We start from the raw sequence: 15,454 nt of genomic DNA, 5'->3' as shown, positions 1-15,454 counted from the left end.
AACACCATTTGCACTCCTGATTCAAAATAATTATTCAGTCTTCCTCCACATCCAAAACCTACCTGACAATAGAAACAACTCCTAGCTTCTAATGATAGTGGTAAAGAATGGAATGTTATGAATCAAGCCTGTATATGATTAACTCACAGACCTACCAAGGAATTTGGAGTTGACAATGTCTTCGTCATTTAGTAGAGGTGTAAAGACAGCGTCTGTTGTTCCTGCTGGCCCTAGAAGCAATGAGAAATAAACCAGAAAACAAATCAGGGGTAGAAAAAAAATATGCAAAATCAGCATATGAAGGCACTTGGCATTCTATTGATGGATACCATATTACCAATCCCTGGATCGAATGAGCCTAATGAAGAAATCTCCTCACTGAGGGTGCCACTCTCAGTGTGTATTCTATAGCAAATGCAATAAACGTGAGAGGTGAGAAAAAGGTCAATAACAGAATGGGTGCCTACTAAACTACTTGCAACAGGATGGAAAACCATTAATACCTAATCTGCATATAGAGAGGAGACCACTTGCAACTGAAAATGACACCATCTAAGCCACCTCTGGAAGAAAGACAATCATCACCAACAGGAGAAGGCAATACCATCGGAATCACTCTGCAAGATAAAGTCACTGCAACAAATAGTAAGAGGTAAGGAAGTCACAAAACCACTGTAAATGACACAAAAACGCCATGAACGGATGAAAATATGGTCCTCAAAGCCCATGCACAAAATTTGACCATAGCTTCATACCTTAAAGCATTCAGGGAAAGGAATGAGCAATCCTCACGGGAAAGCAACTCACACTACCAATTTCAGGAGGGACCATTACATGAAACATTATGAAAAAGATCCCCCACAGTGCGAAGAAGACAGTCCACTCACAAAACTTTTAATAGAAGTAAATCACAATTCCTAACTACTGAAAGTACCTTACAACTCAAGTTAGGTCAGAGTGCTCAAAATCAATTATCATGAAGTGACCTTCACCGCACAGATCACAGGAGAACTCACAGTGCTCATTATGCAGGTGTCATAGTACCTTTTATAAAATAGACTCTCACATTATTGTTTCTGAGGGTCTCCCTCACAGCACGTATCATGAAAGAGACCCATTCAGCATAAATCACGAGAAAGACCTCTCAGTGCACATCAGAGGAGAGACTTTCTATTATTGATCATAGAATAGATCCTCATAGCATCCCTCGGCGCACACTGTTACAGAAAAGTCACAGAGAGGACTTTGTAGGACCCATCCTAATCAAGACCCTCATAACTGTCAATGTAGTAAAGGCTTTATTCATCATGGCTACGACACTCACAGCACCATTCACGGAAAAGACCACTGTAGTCCAAATCATAGAAAAGACCCTTGCAGCTCTGATCTTATTAGTGGACTTCAAAGGACAGATCATTGAGAATGTTCTTTCCACAACCATCATGGAAGATACCTCCACAGCAGCTATCAAATGAGAAGCCCTACTTGGAAACCTTCCTTGCAGATACGAATATCAGATGACTTCATGTCACCAAATAAGCAATGCATCAGTCATGAACTTCTACATAGCAAACTAAAATATTCAGTAAGCATCGGTTTGATTTCTATCAATGAAACTAATTAGACTAAATTCTCATACAAAGGTCTGCAAAGCACCTATTCACGACTCATCTTTTGTACCCCCGCTGATCACAGTCAATAGGTAACATTACCCACAGAACCCATAAGATCATGTGTAGAATTTCAGAAATTCATCAAAAGAAAGCTACTGACTGAACCAATATTTCCTTATTCACATTTACATCCTTACACTGATGATCATAAGATGGTGTACATACGAGAAACAGCGAGGAGGATGCAGGTCTCTCGTTCACTCAAAATCTCTGAAGCGTAGCAGTGCCGGTACTCCAATAAATTCTTTACTTGGCCATTCTCATCTGCCAGCTCAATTTCTACGAAACAAAGAGAGCACCAGTGAATCCTGTGCCATCAAAGATTAACAATTTCTCCAGTACAGAGGGGTGGAAGTGAAGATGATCTCCTTGGTGGACAATACTACAGACAGAAAGGGGGACTGCCATTGGCACCTGTTTCACCCACAGCTATGCCACTTTGTTGGTTGGTTGGAGGGAGAAGAAGGTGGCCTGGGCAGAACACCCAAGTGAGTGTCTGGATCATCTAATTTTATGGGTGCACAATATAGATGACTTATTTGACATCTTGAAGGTGACCGGGACAAAGCTGAGCAATACACCTCCCTTTTGAACCACAATGTTTCTGAATTGGGATTCACTGCTCATATGAGCAAACATGAAGTTCCTTTCCTTGATTTAACTTTAAGCATCAGTGGAAGTCCGATCAAAAGCACATTACACAGAAAACTCACTGCGTGAAATAGCATCTTACATGGCACAAGTACACACCCTAAAAAATTAAAGAGGAGCATCCCCTATGGGAAATTGCTCCGGGCCAGACACAATTGTAGCGATGATAAAGATTTTAAAAGGGTCCAGGAGGAAATGATTCAGAGATTTAAAATCAGAGGGCATCCAATCTCAGTATTGCAGTCAGCAACATAAAGAGTTAAACAGTCACATCAGGTTTTCTTCAAACATAAGGGCAAAACTATGGAAGACAAAGGTCAGATGTGTAACTGATTTTTTTAGGGGATACAGCAGCAATTTGTAATATAGTGCGAAAAATTGACACATATTTAGATGTGATTCGTCATATGCTAAATATACTCTTACAAATCACTTATAGGAGAGGTCCAGCCATACGGGACTCTCTAGTACATTTTTCATCTAGGGCTGGTGCTCAGCCAGGTTTCTATCCTTGCATGACCTGCAGGGCATGCAGATATAGTAAGAAAATTACTACACATATTTATTTTTCTATTAATCCTACATATTGGATGTCAGGTTAAAGTAAACCGGCCAAAATAACTAAATTAATTAATTGTAATTCGAATACATGGTGTATTGCCTAGTATGTCCAAGCAATAAGCAATACATTGGCAGTACCGTGCCTTCTACCAAAAACCATATTTTAGAGCACATGTGGGCCATCACTAAATTGTAAATTGATACTTGTATAGCGCACTACTCACCCGCAAGGGTCTCAAGGCGCGTGTACGAATACTGCTGTGGAACCCATCCTGGCTTTCCCTGTGAGGCATCCACTCCTGGGCACCCCCAAGGTGGAGGCCAGGCATCCTTAGCGTTATGGGGGCCGTTGTGGGGATTAAGCAAGCTATTGCCCAGAGTTGCAGAGTGGGACTCCATGATTGGAATAGGCACCGAGGCGAGAATTATCAGGTCCGTGGAATTTTTGAGCCCACGACCCGCCAAGGCGGGGAATTGAACCCTGGTCCCGGGCTAGACCTCTGCATCAGGGTCTGCCGCTCTAATCATTGAGCCACACTTCTCCACTAAGGGAGGTTAGTCATACCCTTAGCAAGACACTTGCCAGTAAATGTAAACTCATAAGTTTTTATTGTCTGGTCAGAGTAATGCCCAATGAAAGAGGAGGCAAGAGGGCTTTGCTGTTACGCAGATTGTAGTCTAGATGAATCACCAATTTACAGACTCAACAGTGATGAGGAGTTAGCTGCACATGTGGACAATTTAACAGCAACATCGAATAGGGATTATTTAACATTGGACAATTTTAAGCAGTTTATTGTGTATATAATGATAAAGTTGCAACTACTAGATGTGTGTGGGTTCCAGGTCCATGAACCCTACACAATGTAAGGAATTTAGACATTGGAGGGATTAAATGAGGAAAATGTGGGCATGCACAGTGTAGAAAGAGTTTGAGTGGATGGACTGAACCATTGATTGTTGCATGACTCTGTACATGAGTATTCGTCCTCCAAAAGAGGCACACAATGTTAACTGAAATAGTATGTGGTACTCTAGAATACTAAGACGACTCTAAGATTTTAACTCCTCCATGCACTGCATTGGTTTGCCCTTTCAGGGCATATTAAGTGAGTTGAAAGTGCCCAATTGTAATTCTTCTTGCTGTGTGAAGGACAAATACGAAAGCAGTGGCATAGAGTGGAGCGAGATATAGTGTAGTGAGTTACAGTGTAGTGGCATACAGTTGAATTTCATAGAATGCAGTGGTGTAGAATGGAATAGTGTATAGTGGAGTGGTGTAGAGTGAAGTGGTGTAGACTGGAGTGCCATACAGTGGAAAAGCGTACAGTAGAGTAGCATACACTGAAATTGCGTACAGTGGTGTAGAGTGGAGTGGCGTACACTGTAGTGGCAGACACCTGAGTATCATAGATTTGATTGGGGTAGAGTTGAATGGCATACAGTGAAGTGGAGTACAGTGGAGTGGAATAGAGTACAGTGGAGCGGCACACAGAATAGCAGGGTGTAACAGAGGAATAGTGCATACTGGAGTGACGTATAGTAGAGTGAGGTACAGTGGAGTATGTGAGAGGAATAGTGTACAGTAGAGTGGAGTAGAGTAGAGTGGCATACAGTGGAGTGGTGGAGTGGAGTGCCATAGAATGGAGTGTGGTAGAGGGTGATAGCATACTGTGGAGTAGTGTAGAGTGCAGTAGGGTAGATTTGTGGAGTGAGGTACATTATAGGAGCATACAGTAGAACAGCATAGAGCGCCAGAGAGGAATGGCGTAGAGTGTAATAGCGTACAGTGGAATGGCATATAGTGGTTTAGCGTATAGTGGAGTTGTATACAGTTTAGTGGAGTGGCGTACAATGAAATAGAGATGGGTAGAGTGGTGATTCATACAGTGGAGTGGCATAGAGTTGTGTGACTTAGAGTAGAGTGACATGGAGTTGAGGGGCATAGACTGTAGTGTGGTGCACAGTGGACTGGCTTACAAAAGAATTGCATAGAGTGGTATGGAATGGAGTGACAAAGTGGAGTGGCAGAGTGGAATAGCATAGAGTGGAGTGTTGTATAGTGGAGCTGTGTACAGTGGACTAGTGTAGAGTGTATTGGCATAGAGTGTAGTGGCAGACAGTGGAGTGTTGCACAGTTAAGTGGCTTAGAGTGCACTGTGGTACAATGGATTGTAGTACAGTGAAATAGCACATAGTGGAGTGGCATAGAGTGTAGTGGTGTAGAGTGCACTGGCATAGAATGGAGGGAGGTACTGTGTAGTGGCTTACAGTGGAATAGCGTAGACTGCAGTGGCATACAGTTGAGTAGCATACACTGGAGTGTTGTACAACAGAATAGCGAACACGTTGAGTACAGTAGAATAACATTGAGTTTACTGGCATCAGTGTAGTGACAGAGTGGAGTGGTATATAGTGGAGTAGCATAGAGTAGAGAGGAGTGTCATACAGTGGAATAGCATAGAGTCTAGTGATGCAGAAAGGAGTTACATACAGTGCAGGAACATAGAACAGAGTAGTATACAGTGTAGTAGCGTACAGTGGATTGTCATAAAGTGGTGTAGCTGTGTGGAGTGGTGTGGTGTGGTGTACACTGGAATAGCATATAGTGCAGCAGTGAACACTAAAGTGATGTACAATGGAATAGCATAGAGTACAATAGTGTAGACTGTAGTGTCATACAGTGTAATTGTGTATAGTAGAGGTGCATACAGTAGAGTGGCGTAGACTGGGTTGTCATAGAATGGAGTGGCGAAGAGTCTAATAGCATACAGTGTAGTAATGTATAGTGAAGTGGTGTAGAGTGGAGTAGAGTGGAGTGGAATAGAGTAGATTAGAGTAGAGTTGAGTGGCATATGGGAGCGATGTACAGTGGATTAGCATAGAGTGAAATAGCGTATGGTGTAGTGGCAAAGAGTGGAGTCCGTAGAGTGGAGTATGGTAACTGAAACAGATGTAGTGTGAAACTGTGTAAACGGATGCAGATGTAATTTGTCAGGAGTATACATTATGAGGTTTAAATGGAAATTTGTGGTAGTATGTGTGAATAGTGTAAGTAGTGCTGAAGCTCTAAGTTTCAAAAAACTTCCTTATACATTGTGCTCTGGTATACCGCAGTATGTTCGTGGTATACCGATGTACATGCGGTAAGTATGTGATTGACTAAAGGCTGTGTATACCAAAGGCAAAAGGCAGCCAAGTTGTTTTTAGCACAGTTTGCTTGTGCTCTACGCTGTGCTGTGTTCTGGGTTGCGGTATAGGTAAGTAGTAGGTTTTATTTTTGTTAACTACCTATGACCACTATATTAAAGTGGTCATTGGTAGAAAATTATTTATACATTTCCATACATTTTTACTGCAGTTTATCAAGAAGTGCACATTTAAAAAATGCATTTAAGTAGCCCAGTAATTTTCTGATGTTACAGCAGTACGCTGTATACTTTGGTGCCGATTCCGATCCTGTAAAACCCGGGTACAAATGGTCGTACGGAGCGTTTTCTCTGTACGACTCGTACCCGGGAATTCCACGGTACAAACCAGCAAGTACGATTCGTACAGAAATACCATTTCTGTACGAATCGTAAAAAACACCATACGGCTAAAAAATACATACAATTCTGATCCTGGACAGCGCGTACGCGATGTCCGCACGGAGTCAGGCAGCGTTTTACGGACCAGCAAGTACGATTCGTACCCACAGCACTCCGCACGGCTATATTTTTACGGGAGCCAAAAAGTGCAGGAAAAGCTAAGTACGCCGCGATGCACAAGGAAAAGGGGGCCCGCTACGTGACGTACACACCATCACCCACATCGTACGTGTCATCATGTACGGTGCGTACCCCAACATTGCATATGTACGCACCGTACCCCCACCCCAGCCCCGTATGTACGCGCCATACCCCCAGCCCCATATGTACACGCCATACCCCCACACCCGTATGTACACGCTGTACCCCAACCCCGTATGTACGTGCCATACCCCCAGCCCCGTATGTATGCGCCGTACCCCCAGCCCCGTATGTACGCGCCGTACCCCCACCCCAGCCCCGTATGTACGCACCATACCCCCAGCCTCGTATGTACGCACCATACCCCCACCCCCGTATGTACGCGCCGTACCCCCAGCGGGGGTACGGTGCGTACATACGGGGGTGGGGGTATGGCGTGTACATACGGGGCTGGGGTGGGGGTACGGTGCGTACATACGGGGCTGGGGGTATGGCGCGTACATACTGGGGTGGGGGTATGGCGCATACATACAGGGGTGGGGGTACAGCATGTATATACGGGGCTGGGGGTACGGTGCGTATAATACGGGGGTGGGGGTACAGCACGTACATATGGGGGTGGGGGTACGGCGTGTACATACGGGGCTGGGGTGGGGGTACTGCGTGTACATACGGGGCTGGGGGTACGGCGCGTACATACGGGGGTGGGGGTACAGCGCGTACACACGGGCTGGGGGTACGGCGCGTACATACGGGGCTGGGGTGGGGGTACGGCGCATACATACGGGGCTGGAGGTACGGCACATACCCCGGGCACAAGTGTACCCGGGGTAGGGGTCGTACAAAGTTTGCTCCGTACGGGACGTTTTCCATACACTTGTGTATTCGGAACGCCGGTACGGATCGGACTTGTGCGCTTGGACTTCAGTTTTACGACTCGTACGTAAAACTGTCCGGGGACGTCTCGTAGACTTTTCCCGAGGCGATTCGTATGTATTTTTCCCGTACGAATCGTACTTCACCGTTTGTACGGTACTTGTACGATTCGTACGTAAAAAAATACGGATACGAGTCGTACGGGGAAAAAAATACAGGATCGGAATCGGCACCTTTGTGTGTATATTTAAATATGTTAAAAATAGACTGTAGTACACTATATTTGTAAAATATAGTGTCTATTTAATTTAACATATTTATTTTCTTAATAATTATTTTAAGTACCGCAGTACTCCCAAGGCAGTACTGTGGTACCCCATACTTTGTTATTATTATTTTTCCCTAACTATTAATACTTTAATAAAATGGTAATTGGAAGGGGAAAAATATAAAATCCAATACATACCTAGATTTAAAGGTGTAATGTAGAACAAAGCCAAAGTGTACCTAAAAACAACATGGCTGTCTTTAACGTATGTAAAAACAGTAATTAGACAATCACATAATGACTTGTCATTGCTATGTACCGCAGTACTTCCATGAAATGCTGCTACATTTCACAAAGTACAGCGTCTACAGATGTCACTAAGTTAAAATGCTTTATAACTTATAAAGATTTCACCCAACTTACCTGCAGTACCCAAAAGGATCCTATGCATACCACAATGTGTAAACCTGCCAAATGTAATTCAAATCCGTCAGCTGATTACATATTGGTACTATTATTTATTTGAAAGTTTAGAATTTTTGGACATTTTATATGTTGGTGTATTATTTATAATTTTGCTGACTATATTATATGTTAAAGATAGGATTAGAAAGAAAAGTTTGAAATATGCTTGTGCATAAGTTAAATATATGTTTTAGTTAGAGACATTTTATTAAAATACTTCAAAACAATTATTTACTAATAGTAATTTATACTTTTAAATTAAATTACCACAAAAATGTTCATTCTTTTAGAGGGAGGATCCAACACCGGTTCCTTTCTTCTTTTGAGTTTGTCCGCTTCTAAGGACACCTTTTTGTACTGTCTGCACCTATTTATTTGATCTTTTTGGGTGTTTTAACCAACTGGTTTTCATAAAGGAAATGGCATCTCTACATCTGCAAGAAGGAGAAGAAGAGCTGGAAGAGGTTGAAGAACCAGTGAAGAAAAGGAAAGAAATAATTGTTTGGACCTTTTTCAATATCCCTGGAGGTGAGAAAAAGGTGAATGTGACGAAGGTTACCTGCTCCCTATGTGCCAAGGTCTTGTCAAGTGGCTCAGAGAAGAAATATTCCTGTGGGACATCGTACATGAAAAAACACCTGGAGACGATGCACCCAACTCGCCTTGCAAGGGAAGGTATGGCTAGAGAGTAGAGGGACCAAACTGCACAAAGCGAATTAGATCAGCCTTCTAAATCTGGTGCAGCTGTACTCACAGCACCACAGCCACTGATATTCCCTGAGTTGGCAGATGCTGGAGTGCATGGTAGAAAGTGCCAAACCATTTTACGTGTTGACGAGCAATCAATCTCTGCTAATATTACGCTTCTTAAAGGACACAAATGTAAGAAAACATTGTTGGATTTCCAGCCTCGTGTTGCACAGTGTTTTGGAAGCACTATGTTTCAAAGAATGAAATTAATGTTGTATTCCTCAAAATGTCAAAAACACCTCAAAAAACATATCATAGTTGCAAAATACGAAAAAAGCTCCAAATAGTTTTAAAAAAAGGTTCTCACTGAACCACCTACTCTGGTTATAAATAGAAAAATTATATGTTGTGAAACTGATTGGATGGATAAATGTGTGTGAGGGAAAGTGATTTGTATAATGGTGTATGTATATGAGATGAGCGCATGATTAATGTTTGAAAGATTAGTTGAGGGGATGAATAGTGCGTTACTCATTGTTTGAGTACATTAGTACTGTCTGTGCGATTGAATGAGTGTATAAGTGGTGTGTGAGTGATTGTAAGAGTGCATGAGTACTGGCTGGGAGGTTGTTTGTATTCATGAGTAGTGCCTGAGTAATTGAATTAATGCATGAGTACTGCCTGGATGATTGGATGAGTGCATAGATAGAACATGGATGACTAAAAGGGTACATGAGCTGTGTCTGAGAGATTGGTTGTATGCATGAGTAGTGCCTGGGTAATTTGATGAGTGTGTGAGTACTCTCTAGGTGACTGAATGACTGCATGGAAAGTGCCTAGGAGATTGGATAAGTGCAAGAGGGCTAGCTGGATGAGTGAAAGAGTAGTGCCTGTATGATTGCATGACTGCATGAGTAATTTCTAGGTGAATAGATGAATTCATAGGTTGTGGCTAGATGATTGGATGAGTGTACTGAGGGTACCTGGCAGAGTGACTGGATGAATACATGGGTACTGACTGGGTAATTGCATGGCTGCTTGGGTAGTGTCTTTTTTTTGGATTAGTGAATGTCTAGTGCCATGTTGATTGTATGTCTGCAATGGTAGTTTTTTGGTGTTAGGATACGTGAATGTGTGGTACATTTGTGATTGAATTAGTGTAGGAGTAGTGTTTGGGTGATTGCAAGAGTACATAGATACTGTTTGGATGAATGTATGGCTGTATAGATAGTGTCTGAGTGATTGTAAGAGAGCTTAGGTCATGCCTGTTTGGTTATATGAGTGCATGGGTACAGTCAGGGTGATTGCATCAGTGGACAGATAGTGTAAGAGTGCATTAGTCATGCATTGGTGATTGGATGAGTACATGAGTAGTGTATGGGTTGTTGAATGACCGCACAAGTAGTGGCAGGGTGATTGCTAGAGTATGTGAGTAGCGCTTGGCTAATTCCATAACTGAATGACTAGTACCTGGATGATTGGATGAGTGGAAACATAGCAGCTGCAGCACATGTCTTAGATTACATGTAGAAGTTCAGTCATACCTAACTCATGGTAGTAGTCCGACTTTGAAACTTGTCATATTACGTTTCCGTTTCAAGCACAAACATCGCTATCTATTGCCTATTTGCAGACTACCTTTGCAAACATTTATTAGTAGGATAGTGGTTAATACAGTTGGGCACATGTGTTCAACCTTATCCTTTTGTACCAGTTTGATTAGAGAGAAACTGAAATGCTGTCTCCTCTCATGCCACTCTTATTAGTGTCAGCATCTTTCCAGAGATCTCAATGAGTGTGTCAGTGCCTTTTAGGTGTGAGAAGACACATGTAAAGTAGCCTATGGGTGCTAGACTACCTCTGTTTCAGACCACATGCTCTGTAAATGTGTGTGAAAAAATATGCATGGATGACTTTCTACTTATTATACAGGGCAGTGGGGTATGAAGCTTTGTGTTTTAGTGCTGTCACAAGGCTTGCTTAGAAAAGAGATGTGGTTTTCTGGGACTGAAAGGTGAAGTAGCTTTGTCAATATTTGCCCAGGGGTATGATAGATTGTTGAGTGTTCAAGATAGGATCATCAGCTGCACCACACATGTCGGACTACATGCACAAGTAAAGACACAGAAGAGGTCAGATATTGAAACTTGACGCAATAGGTTTTCAGTTTAAAGCACATATATCACTATCTATGGCCTACTTGTAATGTACCTTTGCAGAGAATTATTTGGACTAGGATACTGGTTAATACATTTGGAAACACCTTAAAAACCCCACATTTGTTGACGAGTTTGATTAGAGAGACAGAGCTGACAGTGCCAGGGCTAACTCAAAGTGAAAGGCCGGCTCCTGTCATGCCACTCTTTTTACTGTCGGCATCTCTTTAGAGATCTTTCTGAGTGTGTCAGTGTCTTTATGCTTAGTGATTTCACAAGGCTTACTTAGAAAAAAAAAGATGTGTGTTTGACTTATGTGTGTTTCTTTGACTTAAAGGTGAAGTAGCTCTCTCAATATTTGCCAAGGGGTATGATAGACCGTTGAGTTTTGAACTTAGGATAATCAGCTGCACCACACGTCTCAGAGTACATGTACAAGTACAGACATGACTGAGACATGGTAGCAATGAGGCATTTAAATTTAACACAATATGCTTTCAGTTTCAAGCACACATATCACTGTATATGGCCTGCTTGGAATGTACCTTTGCAGAGAATCATATGGACTAGGATACTGGTTAATACACATGAGAACATGTTTTAAACCTCACATTTGTCGACAAGTTTGAATAGTGACACAGAGCTGACAGTGGCAGGCGTAACTCTAAATAATAAGGGCAACTCAACTCCTGTCATGCCACTCTTACTGTGAGCATCTCTCCGGAGATCTCAATGAGTGTGTCAGTGCCTTTCAGGTGTGTGATGGCACATGTAAAGTAGCCTATAGAAACTATACCACCTCTGTTTCAGACCGCATGCTCTGTAAATGTGTTTAGAAGAACCTGCATGTGTCACTCTCTACTTATTATACAGAGCAGCCAGGTATGAAGCTGTGTATTCAAGTGCTTTCATGAGTCCTGACTAGCTAAGGTATCTGTGCTTCTGGGACTGAACACTGAAGTAGCTCTGACAATATTTGCCCAGGGGAATGATAAACTGTATAGTTTTTAAGATAGGGTCATGAGGTGCAGGACAAGTGTCAGAGTACAAAGAAAGGTACAAACATAGCTGAGATATGGTAGTAGTCACACATTGAAACTTGACAGAATATGCTATTAGTTTCAAGCAGACACATCGTTATATATGGCCCACTTGTAGTGTACCTTTGTGGAGAAATATACGGACCACTTTAGAGGTTAATACACTTGGCAACATGATTTAAACCTTGCATTTCTCTACCTGTTTTATTAGAGAGATGGAGCTTACAGTGCCAGACCTAACCCAAAATCAAAGGTCGTCTTCTCTCATGACACGCTTATTAGTGTCTGCATCTTTCTTGACACCTCAAAGAGTGTGTTAGTGACTTTTACGGGTGAGATACAACATATATAGTAGCCTATAGGTACTAGACTACTTCCATTTCACATTGTCCTCAGTAAATATGTGTAGGAGAAGCTGCATGGCTTACTTTCTGCTAATTATATAGAGCAGCCAGAAATTAAGCTGTGTGTTAAAGTACTTCCGTGAGGCCTGCCTAGGAAGGAGACAAGTGCTTTTGGGACTGCTATTGAGATGAAAAACTAAATGAAATATATAAGCATGTTATGATAAAAAACATTGATATTACATTTTATTTTAAATGACATTGTATTATTTTTAGATACCAGTATCAGTTTCCCTTTTTTACTGTTCTCAGATTTCATATACCTTCACCATTTATGGTGCTTTGAACATCGCATCATCATTGAGCAGTGGGGAAAAAGCAACCAAATGGATTGTATAAACAAATGTGCATAGTACATCATTATAAATATGTGCAACTATGCATTATACTCACTATAATTTCTTAATCACTTGTCTCACCTATATTAACTCTACTACTCAACATGAATAGATTTTTAAACATTAACTATTACTATTATACCTGGTACAGTACTGAATAAAAATATATATTCAACTTGCTTTTTAAAGTTAATCTTCAAAAAATGTATCCATTAGGCAAAATAATAATGAAAACACTAATTATGAACGCTGGTAGAATCCAATCCATTGTGTTTTTAATGACATCAACCCCAACAGGCCGAATGATGTTCTTAAAACTTTGGCTGCAGGAATAACATATAGGAATAAGCTAGCTGAGAAGGCAATCTAGCTTTCAATTTCAGGTTGGTATCATTGCAACGTGTCCATCCGCTGTTACATTTCAAAAACACAGTATAGTGTCCAGATGTTATTGTAGATAGTTCATGAAAAATAATAGCCAGTGTTGTATAAGTTCTTTCTGAAATAGATATTTGACCTGCTTTGGAAGTTTACCATTTCTGTTAATAATTTTATTCTATCTGATCTATAACGTTGTAGTATTAAAATTAGATATTTTCCAAATCTTTGTTTGTGCAATGTAGACAACATGTCTGATCTACAATGTGAACACGTCATATTTTGATTTGTAGTTTTAATCAATTTGTTAAAAGACACTGTTTTGCAGTCTGGAATTGTTAAGTAGAGGAATCGTTCTGCATGTATTTTAGTGATAGAATTAAATGAACAATCTTCTTACTTATTGTCCCATTTATAACTTAGTACACATAAGTTATCAACATTTATTCCTTCACCTTCTAATACTCCAAGCATGACCATTATAAATTATTGTGCATCTTATTGTAGGTTGAGAGTAAATGTCACTGATCCGCTACATATGTGCATACTGTTGAAATAAGCGATGTAGTGCAGAACAGAATCTTATTTTTTACAGTTTTCCATGATTTCATTAAGAAGTCATGGTAAATGAAAGATTACAGTTAGAACTACATTAGAATAACAGTTGATACCTGAACTGTTCTCTAACTGGTATCCTACAATATCATCATAATTTTCCACTTTTTTTTCTTTACGCCTTCTCATTTCTCTTCAATGCTTTTCTTATCTTGAACTTTAGTTGAGTGTTTCAGATATTTACGTTTTGGACATAGTATATTTTTTTCATATATTAGATATTTACTTAAATGAGGAGCATATAGTCTTCTTAAGCGATTGTCCTCTCTTACAAAATTTACATCAGCACTATCCTTTTTTTCATCAAATTCTATCAAATACAAACCCGACAATGTTCGTACTCGAGACAATGCAACATATGCCATTCTCTCTTTGAACACAGTATTGCCAATATTTACAAAAGCTCATCTATACTTAAACCTTGAGATTTTTTTAAAGTTACCGCATATGCTAAAGACATAGGAAACCGTTGTCTCCGAACATACAAGTCGTTTACAAGCAAAAAAAGTACAACACAATGCCCAATCTGTCTTATTCCATTAATCTGGTCAGATTTTACTATCCAAAATTCTATTCCATTTCTATTTTGAAAATTCACAAAGTCAACAACTTTTCCCATCACTCCATTTACTAATCCTGGCTCTACATTCAAACTACGACGCAAAATTACTCTACAGTTTTTCCATACATGTAAACACTTTTCTAATCCTGTAGTTTTAGATTCAGACTTTTTCAAAAGAATCGAATTTAGCTTGTAGTTTTTTTAGTAAGTAGAATTGTTACTCCCTGGTGATCCATTTTGTCAATAGCTTTAATTTCCAGAATTCGTTGTTTTTCTAGTTTCAGTAGTTGTTCATTAAAGGTAAAACACCCTTGCAGTATTGACATTAGACAAACTATGGATTTGTTTTCTACGAGCATATTGTACATTAGTTCTGCTGGTGTTTTTCCAGATGTAAACAGATTCCTTATCAGCTGACTTTCTAAAGCTTGTTTACCATGTTTTATAAACATGCCAATTCTTATGTCTTTAAGAATATTTTCATAATCTTCATCAGCTGCTTGTTGCATATTTTTAACAAGTTCTAAAATATTCAGAGTTTAACCAAATATTTACATTTCCGATACTTCACAAAGATTTCCTTTCCTCATCATAGAGAACTGTTTTAAAAATAGGTTGTCCTTTAAGTAAGTTGTAGTAGTAAGGAGTAAGTTGTAGTAGGTCACTAAATGCAATTAAATGCTTTTCTTCAAACAGCACATCATACTTGTTTTTAAAATCTGTTCCATTCCAGGCAAGTATTACGTTTTAGACCATGCTCACCTCATCAATGATCAAAAGTTTCAGTTTCTTCTGTATTCTAGAGACTTCCTAAAAAGCTTCTCCAGATAACTTCTGACATTCCAGTGCATTATCATGTTCAACAGGTAGCATAAGTAATCAAAATAAAGTAATATCTTTAGTGTTGTGTTCTGCTAATCCCCTTGGTGCTGTGACGCTCAAGATACATGTGATTCTGTAGTCCTCTGTAGATAACTTGTCAGAACTTTAATTAAGAAACGTTTTCCTGTCCCAGCTTGACCCCGAATGTATAAGACATTAGGTTG

The 15,454-nt window shown here is 40.3% G+C and overlaps 1 protein-coding gene across 1 annotated transcript in view; it reads right to left on the bottom strand.

The window, feature by feature from the left end:
- The window catches only part of LOC146856813 (uncharacterized protein CXorf65 homolog), a 51,558-nt gene that overhangs the window by 9,897 nt on the left and 26,207 nt on the right, over positions 1–15,454 (bottom strand). The window contains exons 4-5 of the mRNA XM_085646765.1: positions 1,839–1,952; positions 156–230 (exon numbers count right to left, since the gene is read on the bottom strand). Of these exons, the coding sequence (XP_085502891.1) occupies positions 156–230; positions 1,839–1,952 (189 nt within the window). The remainder of the gene's footprint in view (positions 1–155; positions 231–1,838; positions 1,953–15,454) is intronic.

Source organism: Triturus cristatus, chromosome 3_2, assembly GCF_964204655.1.
Source record: "Triturus cristatus chromosome 3_2, aTriCri1.1, whole genome shotgun sequence".
Taxonomy (NCBI): domain Eukaryota; kingdom Metazoa; phylum Chordata; class Amphibia; order Caudata; family Salamandridae; genus Triturus; species Triturus cristatus.
The sequence above is the reverse complement of the archived record's forward strand: the minus strand, read 5'-3'. Positions and strand labels throughout refer to the sequence as shown.